This window comes from Canis lupus, chromosome 9 (genome assembly GCF_011100685.1).
Source record: "Canis lupus familiaris isolate Mischka breed German Shepherd chromosome 9, alternate assembly UU_Cfam_GSD_1.0, whole genome shotgun sequence".
NCBI classification, from domain to species: Eukaryota; Metazoa; Chordata; class Mammalia; order Carnivora; family Canidae; genus Canis; species Canis lupus.
In genome coordinates this window covers 31,592,515-31,614,166 of record NC_049230.1, presented here as the reverse complement: position 1 = coordinate 31,614,166, position 21,652 = coordinate 31,592,515, and the positions used below count along the sequence as shown (strand labels likewise).

The 21,652-nt window shown below is 46.9% G+C and overlaps 1 protein-coding gene across 1 annotated transcript; it reads left to right on the top strand.

Annotated features, from left to right (window-relative positions):
* Positions 1-17: 17 nt before the first annotated feature.
* Positions 18-20,512, top strand: C9H17orf67 (chromosome 9 C17orf67 homolog). Its single transcript, XM_038546147.1, has 4 exons — positions 18-143; positions 1,284-1,384; positions 18,152-18,289; positions 20,110-20,512. The coding sequence occupies exons 1-3, from the start codon at positions 89-91 to the stop codon at positions 18,266-18,268; spliced, it is 273 nt and encodes a 90-aa protein (XP_038402075.1). The 5' UTR covers positions 18-88; the 3' UTR covers positions 18,269-18,289; positions 20,110-20,512.
* The last annotated feature ends 1,140 nt before the right edge of the window (positions 20,513-21,652 follow it).

Below are 21,652 nucleotides of genomic sequence, written 5' to 3'. Positions count from 1 at the left end.
GCCTGGGCCGGACGTGGCTTTCTTCAAGTAGGCTGGCCCATTCCCGGGCCGTTCATTCTGCAGGAGGCTGAGACGCGAACAAGGCAGGATGGAGAAGCTATTTGTGCTCGTCCTCTCCCTTACCTTACTGACTGACTTCGCAGGTGAGCATAAACTCTGAAAACGGCCTACTTCTCTCCTGACGTGATAAACTGGAATAAGCCTATTTTATATTTTTGAAATATTTTTTCATTTCAAAGAATACATAATATGTAATAATTCAATCCTCCCCCCTCTCCAGGAGCAGGCTCCCAGAATTGCTATCATTAGAGATAAATTATTTTTTTTTAAATCTTTAAATGTATTTGAATAGTAATTCTCAGAAATGCTGATAAATCTTTAACTATACTATATTTTATTTGATTTATAAAAAAGATTTTATTTATTTATTTGAGAGAGAGCAAGCGAGCATGAGTGGAGGGGAAGGGCAGAGGCAAAGCAGACGCCCCACTAAGCAGAGAGCCCGATATGGGGCTCGATCCCCTGGAATCATGACCTGAGCAGAAGGCAGATGCTTAACCAACTGAGCCACCAGGCACCCCAACTATAGCATCTTTTAGAGTTCATATGAGATCATCAAGACCTGACAGACTTATTTGATGATATCATTTGGAGTTTATGTGTGATTATTAAAACTTAATATATAATTTTATTATCATAATATCTTCTTCAAGGGATCATGTGTGATTATCAAGTTTAACACAATCTTGTTCTCAAGGAGAATCTTCCAATAACAACTTTTAGTTGATTTAGTGTTTTGGGGCTTTAAAAAAAAATCAAAGCAAATCTAATGGAAGAGAAACACATTGACCAGAGAACTGAGGAAAATATGTTTTAAAAAACTTATCCAGAGGCATCCAGCTGGCTCAATTGGTAGAGCATACAACTCTTGGTCTCAGAGTAGTGAGTTCGAGCCCCATGCTGGTTATAGAGATTACTTAAAAAAAAAAAAAAGAAAAAAACTCTATATTCATGAAGTTAGCACCCACTTTTAAAGAAATACACTATTGCAATAGGTAAGTCTCTTGAAATTGTACAGCTTTTGCTCTGAGTTTACCATGTTAGAAACAATTTACAATTCTTCTCAGAGCCCTCTGGAATGCCACATCCTTTGGGACAGGTCGCCGTGAAAGAACTTTTGTGTGTGACCGAAATTGAACTTGCAAATCCTTTGTCTTAGATTGTGAACTGGAGCATGAGCTTGTGTGCCTAGAGTCCCTCAGGCCCCTTCCTGACTTTTTCAGGGTCCTCCCCGATTCTGACGGAAAAGCAGGCCAAACAGCTTCTCAGGTCCCGACGCCAGGACAGGCCAAGCAAACCTGGCTTCCCTGATGAACCCATGCGGGTGAGTGCCAGCCTCCTGCTACTTGAAGGGACAGTGTGATCTCTTCTTCTTCTTCTTCTTCTTCGTCTTCGTCTTCGTCTTCATCTTCGTCATCGTCTTCTTCTTCTTTTAATAATAATTACTTATTTTTATTTATTTTATTAATTTAATTATTTAATTTTTATTTATTTTAATTTAAATTGATTAATTAATTAATTTTCTTTTATTATTACTTATTTTTATGTATTTCGTTTTAATTTTTAATTTAATCATTTTATGAATTTATTTTAATTTAATTATTACTTATTTTTATTTATTTAAATAATTTATTATAAATTTATTTAATTCATTTATTTGAATTTAAATTCAATTTGCCAACATACAGTATAAGGTGCTCATCAAGTCACATGCTCTCCTTAATGGCCAGTTACCCCATCCTCCCACCAATCCCCTGTTCTGTAGCCCTCCGTTTCCCAGAGTTAGGAGTCGCTTATGGTTTGTCTTCCTCTCTAGTTTTTCCCCTAGTTACGGTCCCTTTCACTATTTCTCATATTCCACATATGAGTGAAACCATATGTTGATTGTCTTTCTCCAAATAACTTATTTCACACAGCATAATACCCTCTAGTTCCACTCACGTCGAAGCAAATGGTGGGTATTCATCATTTCTTTTTTATTATTAAGATTTTATTTATTTATTCATGAGAGACACACACAGAGAGAGAGAGAGAGTTTGAGAGAGAGAGAGAGAGAGAGACAGGCAGAGGGAGAAGCAGGCTCCATTAAGGGAGTCTGACGTGGGATTTGATCCCGGGTCTCCAGGATCAGGCCTTGGGCTGAAGGTGGCGCTAAACCCAGGCTGCCCCTGCCTTGTCTTCCTGAACCCATCCTTGCCTTCATTTTGTCGGTTGTGCTGGGTGCTATTAGATCCTGCCACACTGACCCCAGGTCTGGCTTGTCCCCCCATTCCCTGGAGAAGTACTAACATTCCTGGTATTTTTTTTTATTATTATTTTTACCAGGATGAGTTCATTTAAAAATCTCTTATTAAGGTACAGTATTAAAAAAAAAATGCAATGTTGCGCAGTGCTGAAGAGTGCTGGCTCTGGGTCAGACTGTGTGGGCTTGGCTTCCCATTTTCTACCTGTGTAAACTTGGGCAGCTTTCCACATGTTTCTATACCTCAGTACTCTCATCTATAAAAGCGGGCTAACAATAAATATTACTTACCTTCCTCTAATATTGTTATTCCAAATAATAACATAAAATAACTATAAGGATAAAATAAAGGAATTCCTAGTAAGGCACTTATAATAATAATACTCAGCAAACAGTAACTACTCCTTTGATTATTAAGTACCAGGGACCAGGCAAGGTGCAGAGGCTGTCAGAGCAGTTGCTTGGAATTCTGCTCTGAGTTGATAGCAGACACAGAGAAGTCAGTGAATGGCTGTTATACAGAGTGGCTTAGAAATGAATCAAGGACTTTAGGCTGTCAGGAGTGGGCATGCCTTGTCTGTCTTTTCTTCCTGTCTGTCTGTCTTTCTCTCCCTCTCCCCCTTCTCTCTTGAAGTCAGATGTGGCTTGAAATATCTAAGCGCAGGGTAGAAGGGGCCTGGTGGGGCAGGTGCAAGATCAGGGAGGGTTGGAGTTCCGTGGACTTTATCTTGTGTTTGGTGGAAGACAATGGGGAGGTGGAGACTGGAGCTTCAGATAGATGGTTTGAGAAGTGGTTAGAAGAGAAGAGGCCGAGGACTGAAGTCTGGGGACACCAACACTCAGAGGTGAGCAGAAGAGGAGGAACTCGAAGGGGCTGAGAAGGAATGTGGGCAGACATTGGGGAAACCCAGAAAGTGTGGGGAGCGGAATGCTTGGCTCGAGGGTCCCCAGGGGCTCCAACTGGCACCTTGTGCTTTTGGCCTGATGTCTGGAGGGGCTGTTCCAGAGGCTCTTCCTCAGGAACCTAGGAGGCTACAGGTCTCAGAAGACAGGCTCTAATCAGCAGTAGAGTCTGCCACTGGGCATTTTCTCTGTCGGCATCTGCCCCTGGTTCCTCTGAGCTCTGGCTCAGAGGAATGGCAGCCTTCACAGGGGCTGAAGGCATCTTAGACATTGGGCAACAGGTGAGTTTGGATGGTTGTAGCAGGGGAGGTTGGACCACGCAGATCAGCTTCCTGCCTCCCTCGCTCCTCCAGCGTCACCCTCCCTGCCATTCTAGTCTTGTGTCCCCAACACGGCTGAGTGTGGTCCTTCCCTGCCCAGAACTTCCCAAAGCTCCTTCTCTGACCACTTCCTTCCTCTGACCTCTGGTCGCCACTGGTCTTCACCTGTGACAACCTGCATCTTGCTTCGAACTCTGTGATTTTACTGAATGTCTGACTTTTTTGGTTTTGTTCTGTTTTTGGTCATCTTATAGGCTGATCACCAATGACTTCTCTTAACTGAGCCTACAATATCTAGTTTCTGTGTGATTCTCTCTTGCCTCAGAACTCACTGCTGACCCCTCATGCCTCCTGTGTATAACCCAGCCCTGCATGTCCCTCCCCAAACACTGACCCCAGTGTCCAGAATCCTCTGCCACTCAGCCGAATTTGGAAAAGTGCTCATGTGACCTACAGTTGAAGTGGGAAATAAATATGCAATAAATACTTGGTGGCTAGTCTATATCAGTAGTTCTCATCCAGGGATGATTTTGCTCCTCCATCCCCAGGGACATCTGGCAGTGTCTGGAGACATTTGGTTGTCACAATGCAGAGGAGGCAGGGGGAGAGGGGAGAGGGCAGTGGTGGTGGGGTAGGTAAGGTGGGAAGAGGGAGGGTTTGCTACTGGTGTCTCATGGGTTAAGGCCAGGAATTCTGCTAAACATCTTATAATGCACAGGGCAGCTCCCATAACAAAGAATGATCTTGCCTAAAATGTCAACAGTCCCAAGAGTGAGGAACCCTGGCTATACCATGCTGAACAACCTCTTTCTCTTTTATTCTGTGCTACTCTATGCATCTCTTGCACTATCATTTATTATTAGATTATATTATATTTATTATTATATTATATTATATTATATTTACCCACATGCAGAACCAGCTGAATCAACAAGCAATTTCTGGTATCACATTTTTCTAGGAATGTGTTTCTTAACCTTGGCTGCATGCTGGAACCAACTGGGAAAGTTAAAAATTTGATGCCTGGGTCCCAATCCCAGGAGGGGATGGCCTGAGGTGTGGCCTGGGCATTGGGTGGGTGACAAAGCCCCTCAGGTGGTATCAACGTGCAGCCCGAAGCTGGGAACTACTGTGCCAGGCCTTCTGGGAGAGACCTGGCATATGTAATACCAGCTCCTGTGGGCTAGTCGGGAACATGAAAGCTAAAAGCACGAAATGTTTAGGGAACAGTTAAAGGTTGAACTGAGTGACATGGAGAGCGAAGGCACCAGTCTGGATTCAGTTGAGTCAGAGAGAGTAGGAGGCTCATGGGGTGCATGCAGAGCGTGCTCCTTGCTGACCTGATGTGCACTTCATTAAACTTAACACTGATAGGGCCTTACCAAGTGCCAGACACTGGGGACATAAAACAAACTAGACAGTCTTCCTTCTTCCAGGTGCCCATGTCCATTGTGTGGAGACAGAGTCACAGCGACTCAACTAGATTGGAGTTCTCTAATGAGGTTGAGAGGAAAGGGTCTCTAGCTCTACCTGGAAGGAGGGAGGAGGTGTCCACCGGCTGAGGCTTGAAGGATGAGGAGTTTTCAGGCAAGGGATGGAGGGGAGGTGGGAAGCATATTCCACCCAGTGCCATTCAGTCCACATTCTCCCACTAACTAGTCATGGACTTTGGGCTTTGGACTTAGGATGAGTCAGTTTCCTTTTTCTGGAGCTCACTTTCCTCTAGAGTGTAGAGAATTTGCAGTGAATCTGGCTAAAAGGTCTATTCTAGGTCTTGTATTTTAGGGTACTGAATAGAGCTTTGAGGGAACAAGCCAGGTTTCTTGGTGCCAGTCTGCAACTTGAGGAAAAGCCAAGGACTGCAGGATGCGGCCCCCCGGTGAGAAGCCAGAGGAGTTTATTTAGAGGGTTTCTCTAAAGCTCCAGAGCCTCCTCCCTTCATGGTGGCCCTGCTACCACTGTATCCAACATCCGAGACCTATATTTGACCTCTTCCCCCATATCAGGTCTTGTTGTTGACTTTTCCTTTTCATGGATTCGCTGAGAGCAAAGTGAATACCCATCACCTGTCATGTAGAAGAAGCGATTTACTCATTTTAGGTGACAGCTGACATCGTGATGATCCTGGTTCTTCATCACTGTTGACAGTGATGGAGCCCTGGACGGACAGGGTGAGCCCACATTTGTCTGGTCCTGAGTGGCAACCTGTGGCCGTAGGGGAGGTCAGGGGTTGGTGAGTGGGACTGCCTCACAGGCTTAAACCCTACAGCATGGGAACTAAGGGCTTAATTAAGTCCCTTTGATTTGTGAGGAAGGAACCACACTTCCTTGCTCTTTATCTTTTGCCAAGATACCTGCTACCCTCCTTGTTTCTCTGTGCAAACCTTCTGCTTAGATGTCCCTTTGCTAGGGAAAGGGCACTGTCCTGCAAATGCACCACCCTGTGTATTCAGTGCACGCGCATCCTGAGTGTTGTATATGTGTGGGTGTGTGTGTATGTGAAGGTGTGTGTATTTGTTGTATATGTGAGGATGTGAATATACGCGAGAGAGTATGTGTGTAAGAGTGTATATGTATGGGTGTGTGTATCACTGTGTATGTATGTGAGGCTGTGTGTGTGTGTGCTTTGGAAAAGACCTTGCAGAAAAAATTTTTAAAAAGATTTTATTTATTTACTCATGAGAGAGAGAGAGAGGCAGAGACACAGGCAGAAGGAGAAGCAGGCTCCACACAGGGAGCCCGATGCAGGACTCGATCCCAGCACCCCGGGATCACGCCCTGAACCGAAGGCAGATGCTCAACCACTGAGCCACCCAGGCATCCTGCAGAATAATTTTTCAGAAGGTCTGGATTCCAATTCTCTCTCTTCCACTTTCAACCTTGACTTGAGTCCTTGGAATATGTGAAAGGACGGGTGATGGCAACGGAAGATCCTGTGGGGCTAGGCTGGAAAGCCATGGCTGTCACAGGAGAGTTGACTTCCATTCTGTACTCATTAGGAGCCACCAGGAATTTTGGGCAAGGGAGTGACAAGATTGGAGCTAGTTGCCAGGAGCCGTGAGGTCTGGGACAGAGGTCTGGGACACAGTCTCGTCAAAGCTGCCCTTCGGCTACCACTATCCATGAGTAATGGGAAATGACACTTTTGGACAGGTTATGGTCCCTCCTTGCCATGTGACTCAGGAGATGACCAGGTGGAAATGAGCAGAGAGAGTGATCTTTGGGAAATGTATGCACTCTTGGGGACTGTGCCTTAAGACTCATGCTCACCCCTGAGTTGAAATCACAGAGATGACCAGTTGGGTTATTTCATCTCACTTCTTCCCTCCGAGGGAGCATGCAAAAGAAAACCGGTACAGAGAGGAGAGGCTAGTGATGGGGGTGAATGAGTGGAGCTTTGGACAGAATTCCAAATGCAAACAAGTATGAAGATTTGCAGCATCCCCTGTTCAGGAGTATTTACTAAGCAATGTTTATGATCTTGACACGTGGCCTAAGTATTAACAGATGTTGGCTTCTTGTGGACAGACAGGTGTTTTGGAGACACATTCAGGCAAGCTGTGCCCGTGCTTCCAAGGGGCTGGACTGTTTTGACCGCAATTCACCGCAAGGACTGTTCTTTTCTGACCATGCAGTGGCAAGAACATTATGCTCTTGGAAAGGTGTGGCCCTGCATTGCAGGGAGCATTGGTCTTGGCCTCAAAGGAGTGTAAGCATGGTGCTGGGATCCTTGATAGAAGAAGGTGGAACCCTGTGGGGATGAGGACAGAGGCTGAGAGGAGATATGGCTCTGGGGAAGAAAACAGGAGGGATGTTGAATGTATGGAGGCAGCTGGGCAGGAAGGGGTAGGGGACACTTATTTACAGCAGTTCCTGGCATTAAATTTGCAGCTGTTTTGTGCTCTGTGTGTCATTACCCTCTGCAACCCTTAGACCTTAGGAGAAGCCTGCTGATTCGGCAACCTTGTGTTAGTGGTTCTTTGTGGGGAATGGCAGGTGGCGGGTGGTGTGCTGTGTGATTGACAAAAGAGGATGGTAATCACTCAAATCTGGAAGCTACAGTGGTGGCAAAACAGGCTATGGGACTGATTTGGGAGAAACATGGCTCCCAAATCTTCAGAGATTTGGGGGAGTGGGTTCTAGATCTCACAGGAATTCGATGGGCACTCACAGAAGGCTGAGATTCACTGCAGGGGAAGGAGGCAGCCATCTGGATTAGGTGTCAGTTGAATCATTTTGGGGTCTACATTAGGACCCCAAACAGTTTGCAAAGACCTCGTGTTAGAATAGTTTTAAGATCCCAAGGGAAGGAGGGGCACCCGTGTGGCTGAGTCAGTTAAGCGTCTGCCTTCAGCTCAGGTCATGATCCCAGGATCCTGGGATCGAGTCTCACATCTGGCTCCCCATATCGGGTTCTCGGCTCGGTAGGTTCTCTTCCTCTCCCTATTTGTGCTCTCTCTCTCTCTCTCTCTCTCTCTCTTTCTCTCTGTCAAATAAATAAATAAATCTAAAAAAAAAAAAAAGATCCCAAGGGAGGGGAAAAAATCCGCCTTGGGTGAAATTAATGCATGGAAAGAAGGGCTAGGTTTATGTTTGGAAGGAAGAAAGTGGAAAAAATATTGAGACTTCCCTGAATATTGCCTCAGTTATGATTCTGTTTCTGTTGGTCTTTGGGGTTTGGGTCTAAACTCTTGCTATTCAAAATGTGGTCCCCAGCCCTGGCCACCTGGCTTCTTGGAACCTCACACTCCTCCTTGCACCTCCCACAGGCCCCAGGGGGCCCGTGCACACCGTGGTTTGAGAGCAGTAACTTCAGTCCTGCAGAGCTAGCTGCGAGGGGGGCTCTCAGCCTCTGTTCCTGACACCCCAAGGCCCAGGAGCCAGCCTGTGTTTGTTTTGCATGACAAAATTGACTTCTCCCCCTTCCTTCTGGGTACTCTGCTCCTTTGGATTCCAGTCTCCCAGGACACCCTGCCCCCGACTTCTCTGCCTGCTTGGCACTTTGTGGATCTGCTTTGCTGGATCCTCAGTCCTTTAAATGTCAGAGAGTCCTAGGGCCTGTCTTCCCACCTCATCAGTCTCGTGAGTTTAAATATCATGTCTATGGCGACAACTGCACATTGCCTCTCCCGGGAGCTCCAGCTCATTTACGTGACCGTCCACTTGCTTGGCAACATTTTCCAGACAGCTCAGACCCAACAGCCCTACGTTGAATCTGACACCAGCTCCTGCTCTTGCCTCCCACATCAGGATGAATAGTGCCGGCTTCCCCTAGTTTTGTGGGCCCCATATCCAGACTCTGACCACTCCTCACCCTCCACTGCTAACACTGGGGTCCCTAGGGGAGATAGAGAAATTCTCTTTTACCTGGCCTCCCTGCCTGCTCTCTGGATCCCTCTGTGTCTGTTCTCAAGAGGGCAGCAAGAATCAGATGTTAAAAATGTAAACCAGATCTTGTCCCTCCCTGGCTCAAAACCTTCCAATGATTCCCTGCCTTATGCCCCATAAAATCCCTAGTTCTACAGTGGCCTACCAAGCCCTAGAGGCCTGTTGTCCCCATCTCGGCCTCCACCTCGTCCTCCGCTCTGCAAGCTGGCCTCATCAGTGTGCTCTGAATGCATCAGGTTTAACGTATCCCTTCGCAGCTGCAGTGAGGCTGTATGGTAAGTAGGGTTGGCTTTGTTCTGCAACTTGCTATTTTTTTTTTTTTTCATTCAGCAATATGTCTTCATCTTGCTCATTTTTAGCTGAAGCATAGTAGAAATGTATCATGCTGTGGTCTGAATGTCAGTGGTTCCCCCTCCCCAATTCATATGTCAATGTCCTTACCACCCCTCTGCCCCCCATGTGATGGTATTTGGTTCCAGAGAGCTCCCTAGCCCACTCTGCCAAGTGAAGCTACAATGGGAAGTCTGTGACCCGAAAGGGTGCTCTTACCCGGCCATGCTGGCACCCTAATCTCCAACTTCCAGCCTCCAAAACCATGAGAAATACATTTCTGTTGTTCATAAGCAACCCGGTCTGTGGTGTTTTGTGAGAGCAGCCCAAATGGATGGAGACATTTTTCAACTTAACTTATTTAGCCCTTCCCAGAACAAGGGACACTTTTGGTTATTTCCAGGGTATGTGTGCACATGTGTTTTGCCGAGTGCAATGATAACAAATGGACTGGCTGGGTCAGAGAGCTTATGTACTTTTAGCTGAATTAAATATGGCAAATGGCCTAATCAACTGTACCAACCCTCACCTCGAGCATGCGTAAGAGTACTCGGGTCCCTATACTCTGGCCAGTACTTTCAAAATGAAAAGAAATAAAGTTTTTATTATTTATTTTTTTCAAAGGACTTTATTTATTTATTCATGAGAAACACAGAGACAGAGAGGCAGAGACATAGGCAGAGGGAGAAGCAGGCTTCTTGTAGGGAGCCCAATGGGGGACTCGATCCCAGGACCCCAGCATCCCGCCCTGAGCCAAAGGCAGACGCTCAACCACTGAGCCACCTGGGCGCCCAAGAAACAAGGTTTTTTAAAGTTACCACACTTACCTACTCTTCTATCTGTACATGTTTATAGAGACATGTTGCCAAACAATAGGGACCATATTTTTCTTGGTGATAAGATTCAGGGCAAATTTTTTACTTTCATCTTCACATCCTTTTTCCTTTTTTTTTTTTTCTTTTTTTTTTTCACATCCTTTTTCCTATTCCTCAGTGTATTTGTCTCTTATGGTGGCCATAACAAAGTGGCACAAGTGGGGTGGCTTCTGACAGCAGACGTCAATTCTCTCTCTCATTGATTCTCTAGTCTAGGTCTAGAGACCAGAAGTTGAAAAGAAAATGTTGGTACGTTTGGTTCTTTCCTGCCGAGGGGGTGGGGTGGGATGAAGGCAGAGAACTAGCTCTGGGGGAGAATCTGTTCTGGCTTTCTCTCCCAGCTTCTGATGGTTTCTTTAGTCCTTCCTTGGTGTTTTTTCAAACAGGCTCTCTGTCTGTGATCACAGGGCCTTGTGTCCCATGTGTCCCTGTGTCCAAATTGCACTCATTTCACAAGGACACCAGTCACCAGATTTAGGGCCCACCTTAATCTAGGATGACCTCATCCTAGCTTGGTTACATCTGCAAAGATCCTCCTTCCAAGGAAGGTCATGTGTGCAGGTTCCAGATGAACATAAATGTTGGGGAGGACACCATTCATTCAAGTACGTCCAGTCTCCTAGTTTCAATAAACATAGAAGTCTCACAAAAACAATACAGGAGAGTGCTAAGAGGTGGTCACAGATGGCTGGGTCTGAATCCAGACTTGCAGGTGTCTGTATGGACAACTTGGCACCGTTCATTGGCATTAGAAAGCTCTGAGGAGAAGCAGGTTGTCTGCTATGATGGTGTTTGAATTTGAAATTCTCTTATCGCACTTGCCTTTGCATTTGTTTCTTCTGCTCTCGTCTACCTGGTTAACTCTTACTTGTTCACAGAGATTCATGGTAAATTATGCCTTTTTTGGGAGGCCTCCCTGATGCTCGTACCCTCCCCACCATGAATTAGAGCACCACTCTGGCATAACACAAGATAGCTATTTCTTTTTTTTTTTTTTTTTTTTTTTTTTTGTCTCTCTTACTAGACTATTCTAAACTGCTTGAGCAGATGGACTTTTTGTTGCATTTCTGGGTCCTCATCACCAAGCACAGTATTTGGCATTTACTAGATGCTCATTATACTTATTTCCATTCCCTTTTTTTTTTTCTTCTCTCCAGGGGAGAAATTGTGGAGGATATAACTCTATCCTACAACTAGGAGGTTATTTCAAAGACATCTTTTCTATGGCCTCACTTAAATTCATTACGTTTCTTGTAATCATCCCAAAATTTAGGGAAGAAATTATCTGCCAACTGCTGGGGTGAGCCATGGAAATTCTTTAGAAAGATGACATTGGAGCTAAAATTATGTCTTCTGTGAGTGTATTCATAAGTGGTCATGTGCCCTGGGAATATGCTTTCCATTCGGCCTGTGTTTCTTTAAGGAAAGTTCTTGTTGGGCATGTATAAATCATATTAGCTTTATTGTAAGTAGTCTTCTTAAAATATGCTTTCATGTTTAGCTCCTTGACAAATATGTGTAGTCACTCTACTACCCTTTTGTGCCCCATGATGTCAAAGGCCAGTTTGGAGTGACAATGATGTAAATCGCACACATCACTGATCTGCTTTCTTTTAGCGCTGAGCCCTAAAGTTACGTTTGGAGCCCCCGTCCTGCATAGAGGACTATCTTGCTTGTACTAATGAGCAAAATAATTCATCCAAATGTTGATGGACTTTTAATTTCACGCAAATGTCAGAGGAAGGATTTTGCCTTCTTGGAAAAAGTTCCTGCCTTGATAGCTTAACTGTCCACTCTATAATAATTCTCTGCTTAGATCAGGTTCCAGTGAGTATTTAATTTCATTATCACACCAGTGCCATCACAAAGGATCGCTTCCAATTTCCTCTCTAATTACTGGAGATTATTTACTTAAATCATTACACTTGGGATTGGACATGGAATGCAGATACTGGTTTTTGTTTTGCTTTAAATTTTTTCCCCTTAAAAGAAAGGAATCTGAAAAAAAATTAAAACTTATTTTCCATCTATCCTTTCTTTCTTGATCCAGGAACATTTGAGTTTATCATTAATGCTGGGTCATTTCTAATGCAGCCAATGCAATTGTTGAATTTGTGGTTTTTCAGTAGATTTGCAGTTTGGCTTTTCATCTTTGACTAATGATTGCTTCTAGGCCTTTGTGGCATATCCATTTTCCTAACGTTTTAAATAAATAGGGAAATGTCATGGAAACCAGTGCTTGTTTCTTTCTCTCTCTATGTGTGTGTCTGTTTTGGTTGTTTTTCTTCAATGCTGATTTCAGCTGCTATTTAGGAGTGTGAGGTATATATTACTCTTTGATGCTTTTTATGTATGTTTGGCCTGGGCCATTATAATGAGCAGATTGACACAGATGTTGAGGAAATTTCCAAGAGGGGTTTAGAGGGATTATGGAAAAAGAGTAATTTCATCTATTCATTTACTCATTTGTACATTTCTCCAGTGATCTTTATTGAGGTCCTACTATGTGCCAAGTGCTAAGCCTTATACTAGGTATACCTTGATCACTGCCATTAAAAAGCCTGTTTGGAGGTTTGGCTGAATGGGACAGAAATTAAATGAGTAGGGATGCAAATAAGCATATAAGAGGTATGCAAATGTGGGGTGCCTGGGTGGCTCAGTTGGTTAAGCAACTGCCTTTGGCTCAGGTCATGATCTCAGGGTCCAGGGATAGAGCCTCATATTAGGCTCTCTGCTCAACGGGGAGTCTGCTACTCCCTCTCCCACTGCCCCTTCTGCTCGTGCTCTCTCTCGTACACTCTCTCTCAAATAAATAAAATCCTTTTTTTAAAAAAATGAGGCATACAAATGCTATATGCTAGTGGCGACATTTGTTAAAATCCCCACTGATCTCATCAGAAAAATCTGTACGTATTGGGAAACGGTCAGACTCATGGGAAGAAGTTTATCGTTTAGTAACTAGTACTGTCAGTTGTTTTCCTTGAAGTGACAGGCTCACTTCATTTTCAAAAAGATGCCTGCCAAACACAGCTAGTCCTTGACACCAACAGTCACTTAAGGGTTCTTCTTTGAGGAAACCACTGTACTTGGCCATGCGACAGAGGTGCTGCCTGCATGCTTCACATTGGGTCACTTTCGTCTGCCTCACAGGGGTGTTCTTCAGAGAAACAGGCATTTTTAGAATATTCTATATCTATTTATGTATTCTCACTGTGAGTGTGTGATGGTAAAAGGCACAAGGACAGTGATAATGGTTGTCACCATCACTAAAATGGTTAAGGCACCAGTTTTATCCACCTATGAAAAGGCAAATAATGTCTTAGATTATCCTAAAAAGAGTTTTGACCTCATGGAGCCCTGAGGGGGAGCATAGACCCCACTTTGAGGACCGCTGCTTTGGTCTTTCATTCCGCCAGCATTTATTGACAATTTCCTGCAGACCAGTTCCTGGGAAAGGGGCTCCACCTACAACTTCAAGACAGACTCAGATCTTTCTTATCTAATTGTAACCACAAAGAATTGGGCAGCTCATAAGGAAGAGGCTTCTTGCAAAGGCATTGCAGAGTTCAGGTCAACTAGCAAGAGATGATAAATTCCAGGCTCACAGCCCCTGGGCATGAAGCAGAAAGGCAGGTTCCCGGAATGAGAGAGCCTTCAGGAGAGGATGCAGCCATCTGACACTTTGGGACTTCACTGGAGGCATCCCTCTCTCCTACGTCTAATCCCCTGCTGGGGTCTCTACTTCAGACCCATCTGCAAGCCCCAGGTTCCTAAGGGAGTCTGGGCTGCACTTCTAGGCCAGCTTCTCATTGTATAGGGCCAGGTGAGGGAGGAGAGAAATGGATTGAAAGGCATAGATGGAGACTACGTATGTGGCACAGAACCTGTATCATTTCATTTAATCCTGACAGCCCAGGGAAATGGGTGCTAGAGCCATCCCTGTCGTGCAGATGGATGCAATGAAGATGGACAGGCCAACCGATACCGGCAGAGTCTGGACTTGAACAGACCCCGCCCCAGGCTCACACCCAGACCTCTTAGCTTCTCTACCCAACCGCCTGGCACACAGGCAGGCAAGAAGGTGGCCATGTGGGCTTCCTTCAGTGAGCTGCTCGCAGGGAACTGTAGGAGGACAGCTGTGTGCTGGCAAAACTTTGTTCTTTATTTACAAGACTCCACACTGCTTTCCTGTTTCCCCCAATTCTTCTTCTTCTGCCCCCAAACTCCCCAGACAGGGCATGAAAGGGCAGGATTCAGCCCAAAACTCACAAACAGGTCCTTGCAAGCTGCTAGGGAGTCGTGGTCCGACAGTGGGGTCCCGCAGGAGCCTCTCACCATCTGCCTCCTCCTTGGCTGCCCCAGAGACTCCCTGCCTGGGACAAGGAATGCATTTTGACAAGTCAGATGAAAACAACAATGATAAACAAAACAAATTCAAACTGCATGGGTCCTGCAGGAAAGGGAAAAAAAAAAAAACTCAGGAAACTTGGACACTTTATAATTCATTCCTTTGCACTGCCATTAAAAAACGTTTTTTGTTTTTATTTTATTTATTTATTCATGAGAGACACAGAGAGAGAGGCAGAGACACAGGCAGAGGGAGAAGCAGGCTCCCCGGACTCAATCCTGGATCCCCAGGGATCACGCCCTGAGCCCAAGGCAGACGCTCAACCCCTGAGAAACCCATTATCCCTGCTTTTTTTTTTTTTTTAAGGCTATATTTAATACAAGATGCAGACTTCCTATAGGGTTTCATAGAAACTTAAAAAATTACAGTTCTAAACTGGATTCCTCTCTCAAAGCTTTACAATACCATAGGAGAGTGTTCAGGATTTGGGATTTTTATGATATTTATACATACCAAAATAATTTAATCTTGCACAGATATTACTGAATATGATTACTCTCTCCCAAAGTGAGATATCACTTCTCTGATTATTGACCTGCTGTTTTGGGATACCCATGTGTGTTTATATGGATCTGTTTTACACTTTGCAATGGTTCCCATCCCATAATTACAGCACCCAGACTTCATTCAGAGCAATGTCAACAGCCTACCTCCAAGTTAAAAATTATTCTCATCTTCACCTACTCCCTTTTGGGGAGAAACTATCAAGTTCATGTGCCAGTATGTAAGCCCACCCACATGGCACCACCACTAAAAAATATGATGTAGGTCAAATACATCCTTACCCTCAGGGAGAGGTCACTGACAAAGAGAGTGACCAGGGCAATGCTGGGGGATGTTTGGAGAGCTCTGAGGTCACAGGGAATCTGAGAAGGCTTCCTGGAGGAGGTAACATTTAGGCTGAGTCCTGAAAAGTCAGGTAAAAGTGAGTCAGGAAAAAGAGAAGGCACGGGGGTGTTCTAGGTGGAGAGAATAGCATAAGCTCAGAGAGCAGAGCAAGTGTGACCCATCCAGGAAGGCTCGGGCAGATTGATGGTGAGGGAAGGTCAGGCTGGATCACAGAGAGCCATACAAACCACATTAAGGAATTAAAATTTTCTCCTAAGCCCTGTGTATCCCATTCAAGTAATTTCATCAAGGAAGCAACATGGGTAGATATTTTGTTCTAGGCAGTCTGGGCTTCTCTGTTTGGATCAGGAGATGGAGAGACAAGGTCTTTAAGGAAGGAAGAGATTTTTGTCACTTCACTCTTATTTAAGAAGCAACCTGTTGATTTATCATTTATCATTTTTTCCATCTTGTGTATCATTTATACGAGATAATGCAATGAGAAACAATGTGGGAAACCCACAGGCTGAGCTGGCTTGGTTGAAGACTGAGCCTTGTTGGGAAGACAAGACCACCCTGACCCTGGAAGCGACCCTCACGTGGATGGAGGCAGAGCATGAGCGAGCAAGGACGTGAGGGGAGGGAGAACCACCTCACGCAAAGCAAACAGCTGTACTCCCGAGGCTGGATCCCGGTGTATTCAGTGGGCGGCTCCTCTGCAGCATACGTCGGTAGCATCTGCTGTCTGTGCTCTGTGCTTCTTTCTTGGACAACGGTGCAACCCTAGCACCCATGATCCTGTACGGCTGCTGGTTGTCTCCATCCTGTTCCCCATCCATCCCGTACCCTGCTCTGCTCAGGTGGCTGACCTGCACAGTCTGCACCGCTGGGTTCCCTGGCCAGCTGGCTTCTGTGTGGGCTCAGCAGGCCTTGGAGGGCAAGAGGAAAAAGAGGAGAGAGGGGCTGGGGCATTTGTTCCCTGCTCCCTCCCTGCTCGGCAGAGGCTGCACCCCTCCATGACCTCTATGGCCTCTTCCTCTGAGCCTTGTATAGGCATAGGCGTGTCCATGGCTTCCCTCTATTGCTAGTCCCTGGGTGCTGGAATGTTCTTTGGTGGTCCCCTTAACCCTGTTCTCATGGACGTGAATGGCCCTTCATTAAAGACCCTTCAGGTGAACCATATGAGGGAGAAAGTGATTCTAGAGAAGCTCGGAAATCAATGAGGCTGTCAATGACAAGTGTGGAGCAGGGCAGGGGGCAGGGCCTCTCTCTGTTGTTGTGAAGCATGGGGAAGTGGAGTAGTTCCTACAGGAAGCTGCCCTTACCTGCTGGGTACAGTGACGTTATCCAGGGCTGCAGACCAACCCCGAGGGCAGAGTGAGTTGTCACCTGCTCCTCCGTCCAGGTGAGCAGTGCTGGTGAAGGCCCAAGGGCAGCTGTGACCCCTTTGGACAGCATTTTGAACTGGTCACTGTCAGGATGGAGCAGAGATGTTGGGGGCAGGTGTGGTGTTGGGTGGAGGGGTAGGGGGGCTAAGTGAGGAGTGGAGGGGTGAGGAGGAGGCTGTCATAGCCTGGGTGGGGAGCACTGAGGACCTGACCTACAGATGTGGCAGCGATGGAGGAGTGCAGCTGAGACTATCAGATTTTTTAAAAATCTTTAAAAAATAAAAACATTTTTGAGGAACTACTAGGCTGTTTTTATGAAATGCCCCTCTCTCCCTAGTACTGTTTTGTTGTTGTTGTTGTTGCTTTTAAAGATTTTGCTTATTTATTCATGAGAGACACACAGAGAGAGGCAGAGAAACAGGCAGAGGGAGAAGCAGGCTCCACGCAGGGAGTGCCATATGGGACTGGATCCCGGGACTCCAGGATCACGCCCTGGGCCAAAGGCAAGCGCTCAACCACCAAGCCACCCGGGTGCCCTGTTTTGTTGGTTTTAAAGTCTCTTTTGTTTGATAATAGTATTATAGCAACTTCAGCTTTCTTATAGTTATCCCTTGCCTCTTTAAAAAAATGATTTTTATCACAAATGCATGCAGCCACAAATAATATTTTATTTAGTGATTCATGTTTTGTGACTACATAGGTAGCTATAATTCATTCATGGACACTGCTGTATAATACTCCATGGTGTGACCCTGCCCCAATTTATGTATCCATCTTCCTGTCAATGGATATTTGGCACCGTGCTAGTGTGTTGTTACTACAGGGTTTTGCTGCTGTGAACATTCTTGCACAGCTCCTGATATACATTTCTCTGGTTCTCAAAGTGACCAGCAGCATCAGCATTGGCTGGGAACTTGCCCAAAATGTAAATTCTGGAGCCCCACCTCAGACCCAGTGAATCAGAAACTCTGGCGGGTGGGGCCCAGCAATCTGTGTTTTGACAAACCCTCCAGGTGATTCTGATGCCTGATATTTGAGGGCCACAGCTTAGAATCTAATTGAGGAGTGGGATTTCTGGATTGTAGGCCACCAAACAATTTTCAAAGTGGTGGCTCCACGTTACACCCCACTAACTGTGTGTGAGTTCCCATAGACACACGCCCTCTCAGCACTTAGGGTTGTCAGATTTCTTTATTTTGCCCATCGACTGCGGGCTGCCTGACTGCTTCCCCCCCCCCCCCCCCCCCCCACAGAGACCTGGGCATGACGGGTTTGCCTCTGGTCCGACCTCCCAGCCTCCCTCGGCCTGTCCGCGCCCTGTCTCAGAGGCACCGCCGTGCCATGCTCCAGAGCAACTCAGCTGTCACTGTGGATAAAAGACTCTCTGCTGTGTGGGTTTGTTTTGACAGGAGTACATGCACCATCTGCTCCGCCTGGAACACCGCGCCGAGGAGCAGTTCCTGGAGCACTGGCTGAACCCTCACTGCAAGCCCCACTGTGACCGGAATGTGGTCCATCCCGTGTAAGGGGCTCAGGACCAGCTTCTGGTATGATCCTTTTCCTACCCAGGCCTTCTGGTTTTGGGAGATGGTGCTGGACGGCACGTGCATGGGCCCGGAGCTTTCAAAGCCGTGGCTTAGGGGAGCCAGCTAAGCAGCTGGCTGAGGGCTAGGGAGTGGCAAGAGCCACGCAGGGCGGAGAGGCGGCAGCCAGGATGAGAGAGGTCCTGGGGACACACAGACCGACCCCTACAGACTCACCAAGAGATCCCAAATAGGGGAGGGATGTGACCCTATTTGCTGTCCAAAGTCACTCCGGGATACACATCTAGAGGTGAGTGGAGACTCTGGTTTTTACAGCGGGGGTGGGCAACCGTGGGCTTGACCAGTGACCTCCATCACAACCATCACCACTGTGGCCAGGACCAGCCACATCTTCCCTGCCTTCCCCTAGCCTTCCAACCCCGGGGGTCTGCCCAGCCCACCCGTTCTGCATCCCTCTTGCTCAGGGTTTGCCTTTGCAGGCCACCTGCGCTGGACTGTGAGCGTTCCCTGCGCCCTTGCGCGCCTGCCTGCGCTCTGCTCCCGCGAGGCCACTTGCTTTTTCCCTCACTGTCTCCCCCTTCCCAGATCCTGTTAGATACAGTAGCAGATCCCTTTGGAGGGTGAGCCTAGTGGGTGTCTCTCCTTCTCTGTACTATGGACTAAGCAGGACAGGATATGATTGGGTGGTTTATCATCTGCGGTTGGGAGAAATCGTACATCTCCGTTCTTGTTGATTTTGTGCCAGCGGAGGAGCAGTCCCTCTAGACTAGGGTTCTTTGTAAGTTTCGGGGTGCTCTCACGTGACGTCTCCTATTTGATCCTCTTAACACCCCTGTGCCATTTAAAGGCATATGTTTAGCCCCGTGTTATGGAGGAGCTAACTGAGCGTGATTAAGCCGCTCACTCATGCCAGGCAGTAGTTGGGATGGCACCCTCCCTGTGGATGGGGGCGGGGGTGGGGGCATGTGGAGTCCCTCTGAGGGGCATCAGCCAACAGTGAGAGGAGGAGCATCTGCCCGGCAGTGGAAGAGAAGCTCTGCTTTTGAGGGGCCGGAGTTGGACTGACACCTTTCCATAGAGGGAGACACTTACTGCCATTGTGTGGGTGGGGCGAGAGCAGAGGTTTTGGGTGCGAGCCCCCCAGGGTGGCGCCCTCCAAGGCCTGACTGAGGAAGGCCTTTGCCTCCGGGTGCACCCCGGGGTGCTGACTAGGCTGGCTCCTGCAAAGCCAGGTTCCACGGGGGCCTCACTGCAGGCAGCTGGCGCTCACCTGGAAACAGGGAAGCAGTGGCCCGAGGGATGCACCAACTTGGAATGTGGATTCAGAGAGGATTCGGGTCATAAAGACTGATGGGGGGGGGGGGGACAGGAAACAATGTCACTTTCTCTCCGCTTCCTCATTTGCAAAATGAGGACAGTAAGGGCTCCTCCCTGACGTGGTCCTTCTGACCATTAAAAAATTCGGATGCAGGGAACCCTGGGTGGCGCAGCCGTTTAGCGCCTGCCTTTGGCCTAGGGCGCGATCCTGGAGACCCGGGATCGAATCCCATGTCAGGCTCCCGGCCTGCTTCTCCCTCTGCCTATGTCTCTGCCTCTCTCTCTCTCTCTCTCTCTCTCTCTGTGACTATCATAAATAAATAAATAATTAAAAAAAAAAGTCGGATGCAAAAAAAAAAAAAAGTCGGATGCATGGAAAACAGTGCTGCCCTGGTGCATATGAGGGAGTGCTAGGAGATGACAGCTTGCTGGCTGTTGGCCCTCTCCCTCTCTCCTTTTTATCAAGTCGATCATCACAAGATGGTTCTTTTCTTGTTCTTTTCCAGCCAGCAGTTTGATAAGCAACGACCTGGCTACTGTTGAAACACCGGATGAGGCTCCTTCTTTATTTTTCAGCCATGGAAACGGATGTTTTCAGACCTCTGTGGCAAAGGCTGCCTCGGGGATTGATGGCAAATATATATACATGTATGCTGCTTCATTTGACTAACGTGCATCACTCATTAAAGCCAATAGCTTGAAGTATCACTCCCTTCCCTGCCCCTCATGGCCTTCCTGCAGGTTTGATAGGGTGGGCAGAAGGAGAAGCTCACCTGGGGCCAATGAGCTGGAACTTCTGGAAAGTCTTGCAGGGTATAGTGAAGCCCAGCCCTGGGGGTTGCAAAGGGGTCCCGTCATCTATTCCGCCCTCCATCCTGTCTGCTCTAATAAACACTGGTGTTAAACCTACTTTCTGTGCTGTCTCCTTTCTTTTCCTTCCAAAAAGGACAGCTGATATTTCCTTGCCTGTGAATCCAGCATTGGAAAGCTTATGGTTCTGTGAATAAATAGATGGATGCAAATACAAAATACCTAGCAATTTTTCACAAGGACCATCCTTTTTTGGTAAAGGGATTACTTGCCCAAGGCTTGCCCTGGAAATAGAGGCATCACTTAATACCAGGTGCACACCCTGGTCTTCTAGCAAAGGATACATTTTTTTTGGTGGAAAATGGATGGTGGCTCCCATGTCCCTCACGTACCCCCAACTCCCAGAATCAGAGAGTACACTATCAAAGACCAACAGAAGCAGGCAGAAATTGGGAGGGAAGGGAAAGTGGGCTGAATGGTCCTACAGAGAATCTGCCGTCGTCTTTTTGGTGGTTCGGAGAGTGGCCCAAGTCCCCTGGGTTACAGTGGGGAGGGAGGGCCTGTCACCTGACCCAAGGGACCCTGGGCAGGCTTGTCTAGGGAGTAGTCACGGAGGATCTCAGGGCCAAGCCCGGCACTAGGATCTTTACATACTAGGATTTTTGTTGAATCATCACACCCACGCAGTAGATGTGGTTTATTATTTCCACTTTATAGGGGAGGAGACTGAGCTTTACAGAATTTTGATAGTGTATTCATTTTCGGTCTTGGCTGCAGCAAATTACCGGAAACTTAGTGACTTAAAACAACGTGAATTTATCATTTTACATTCCGAGGTCAGAAGTCTCACTCCGCGGGATTGCGTTGCTCTCTGGAGGCTCCAAGGGTGAATCTGTTTCCTCATCTTTTCCAGAGTCTAGAGGCTCCTGCACTTCTCAACGGGTGTCCGCCTCCTCCACCTTCAAAGGCAGCAGTGACAAGTGCTTCTCTCTCACACCACGTCGTCGTCTGTCTCCCCTGCCTCTCTCTTCCACTGTTAAGAACCTTTGTGATAACGTTGGGTCCTTTCAGATAAAGCAGGACAACCTCACTAACTTTGGGCCAGTTGATTACTGTGCCCCTGCCTCCCCATTGTCATGTAAGGTAACATATTTACAGGCTCCAGGGATTAGGATGTGGGTGGCATTATTCTGCCTCCCACAGGCAGTTTGTTCAAGTTCACGCAACTGGTAGGTAGAG

Coding starts and splice junctions, on each gene's coding strand:
- C9H17orf67 (XM_038546147.1), top strand. CDS start 89: ATGGAGAAGCTATTTGTGCTCGTCCTCTCCCTTACCTTACTGACTGAC. Junction 144..1,283: donor CTTACTGACTGACTTCGCAG/GTGAGCATAAAC, acceptor TGACTTTTTCAG/GGTCCTCCCCGATTCTGACG. Junction 1,385..18,151: donor TCCCTGATGAACCCATGCGG/GTGAGTGCCAGC, acceptor TTGTTTTGACAG/GAGTACATGCACCATCTGCT.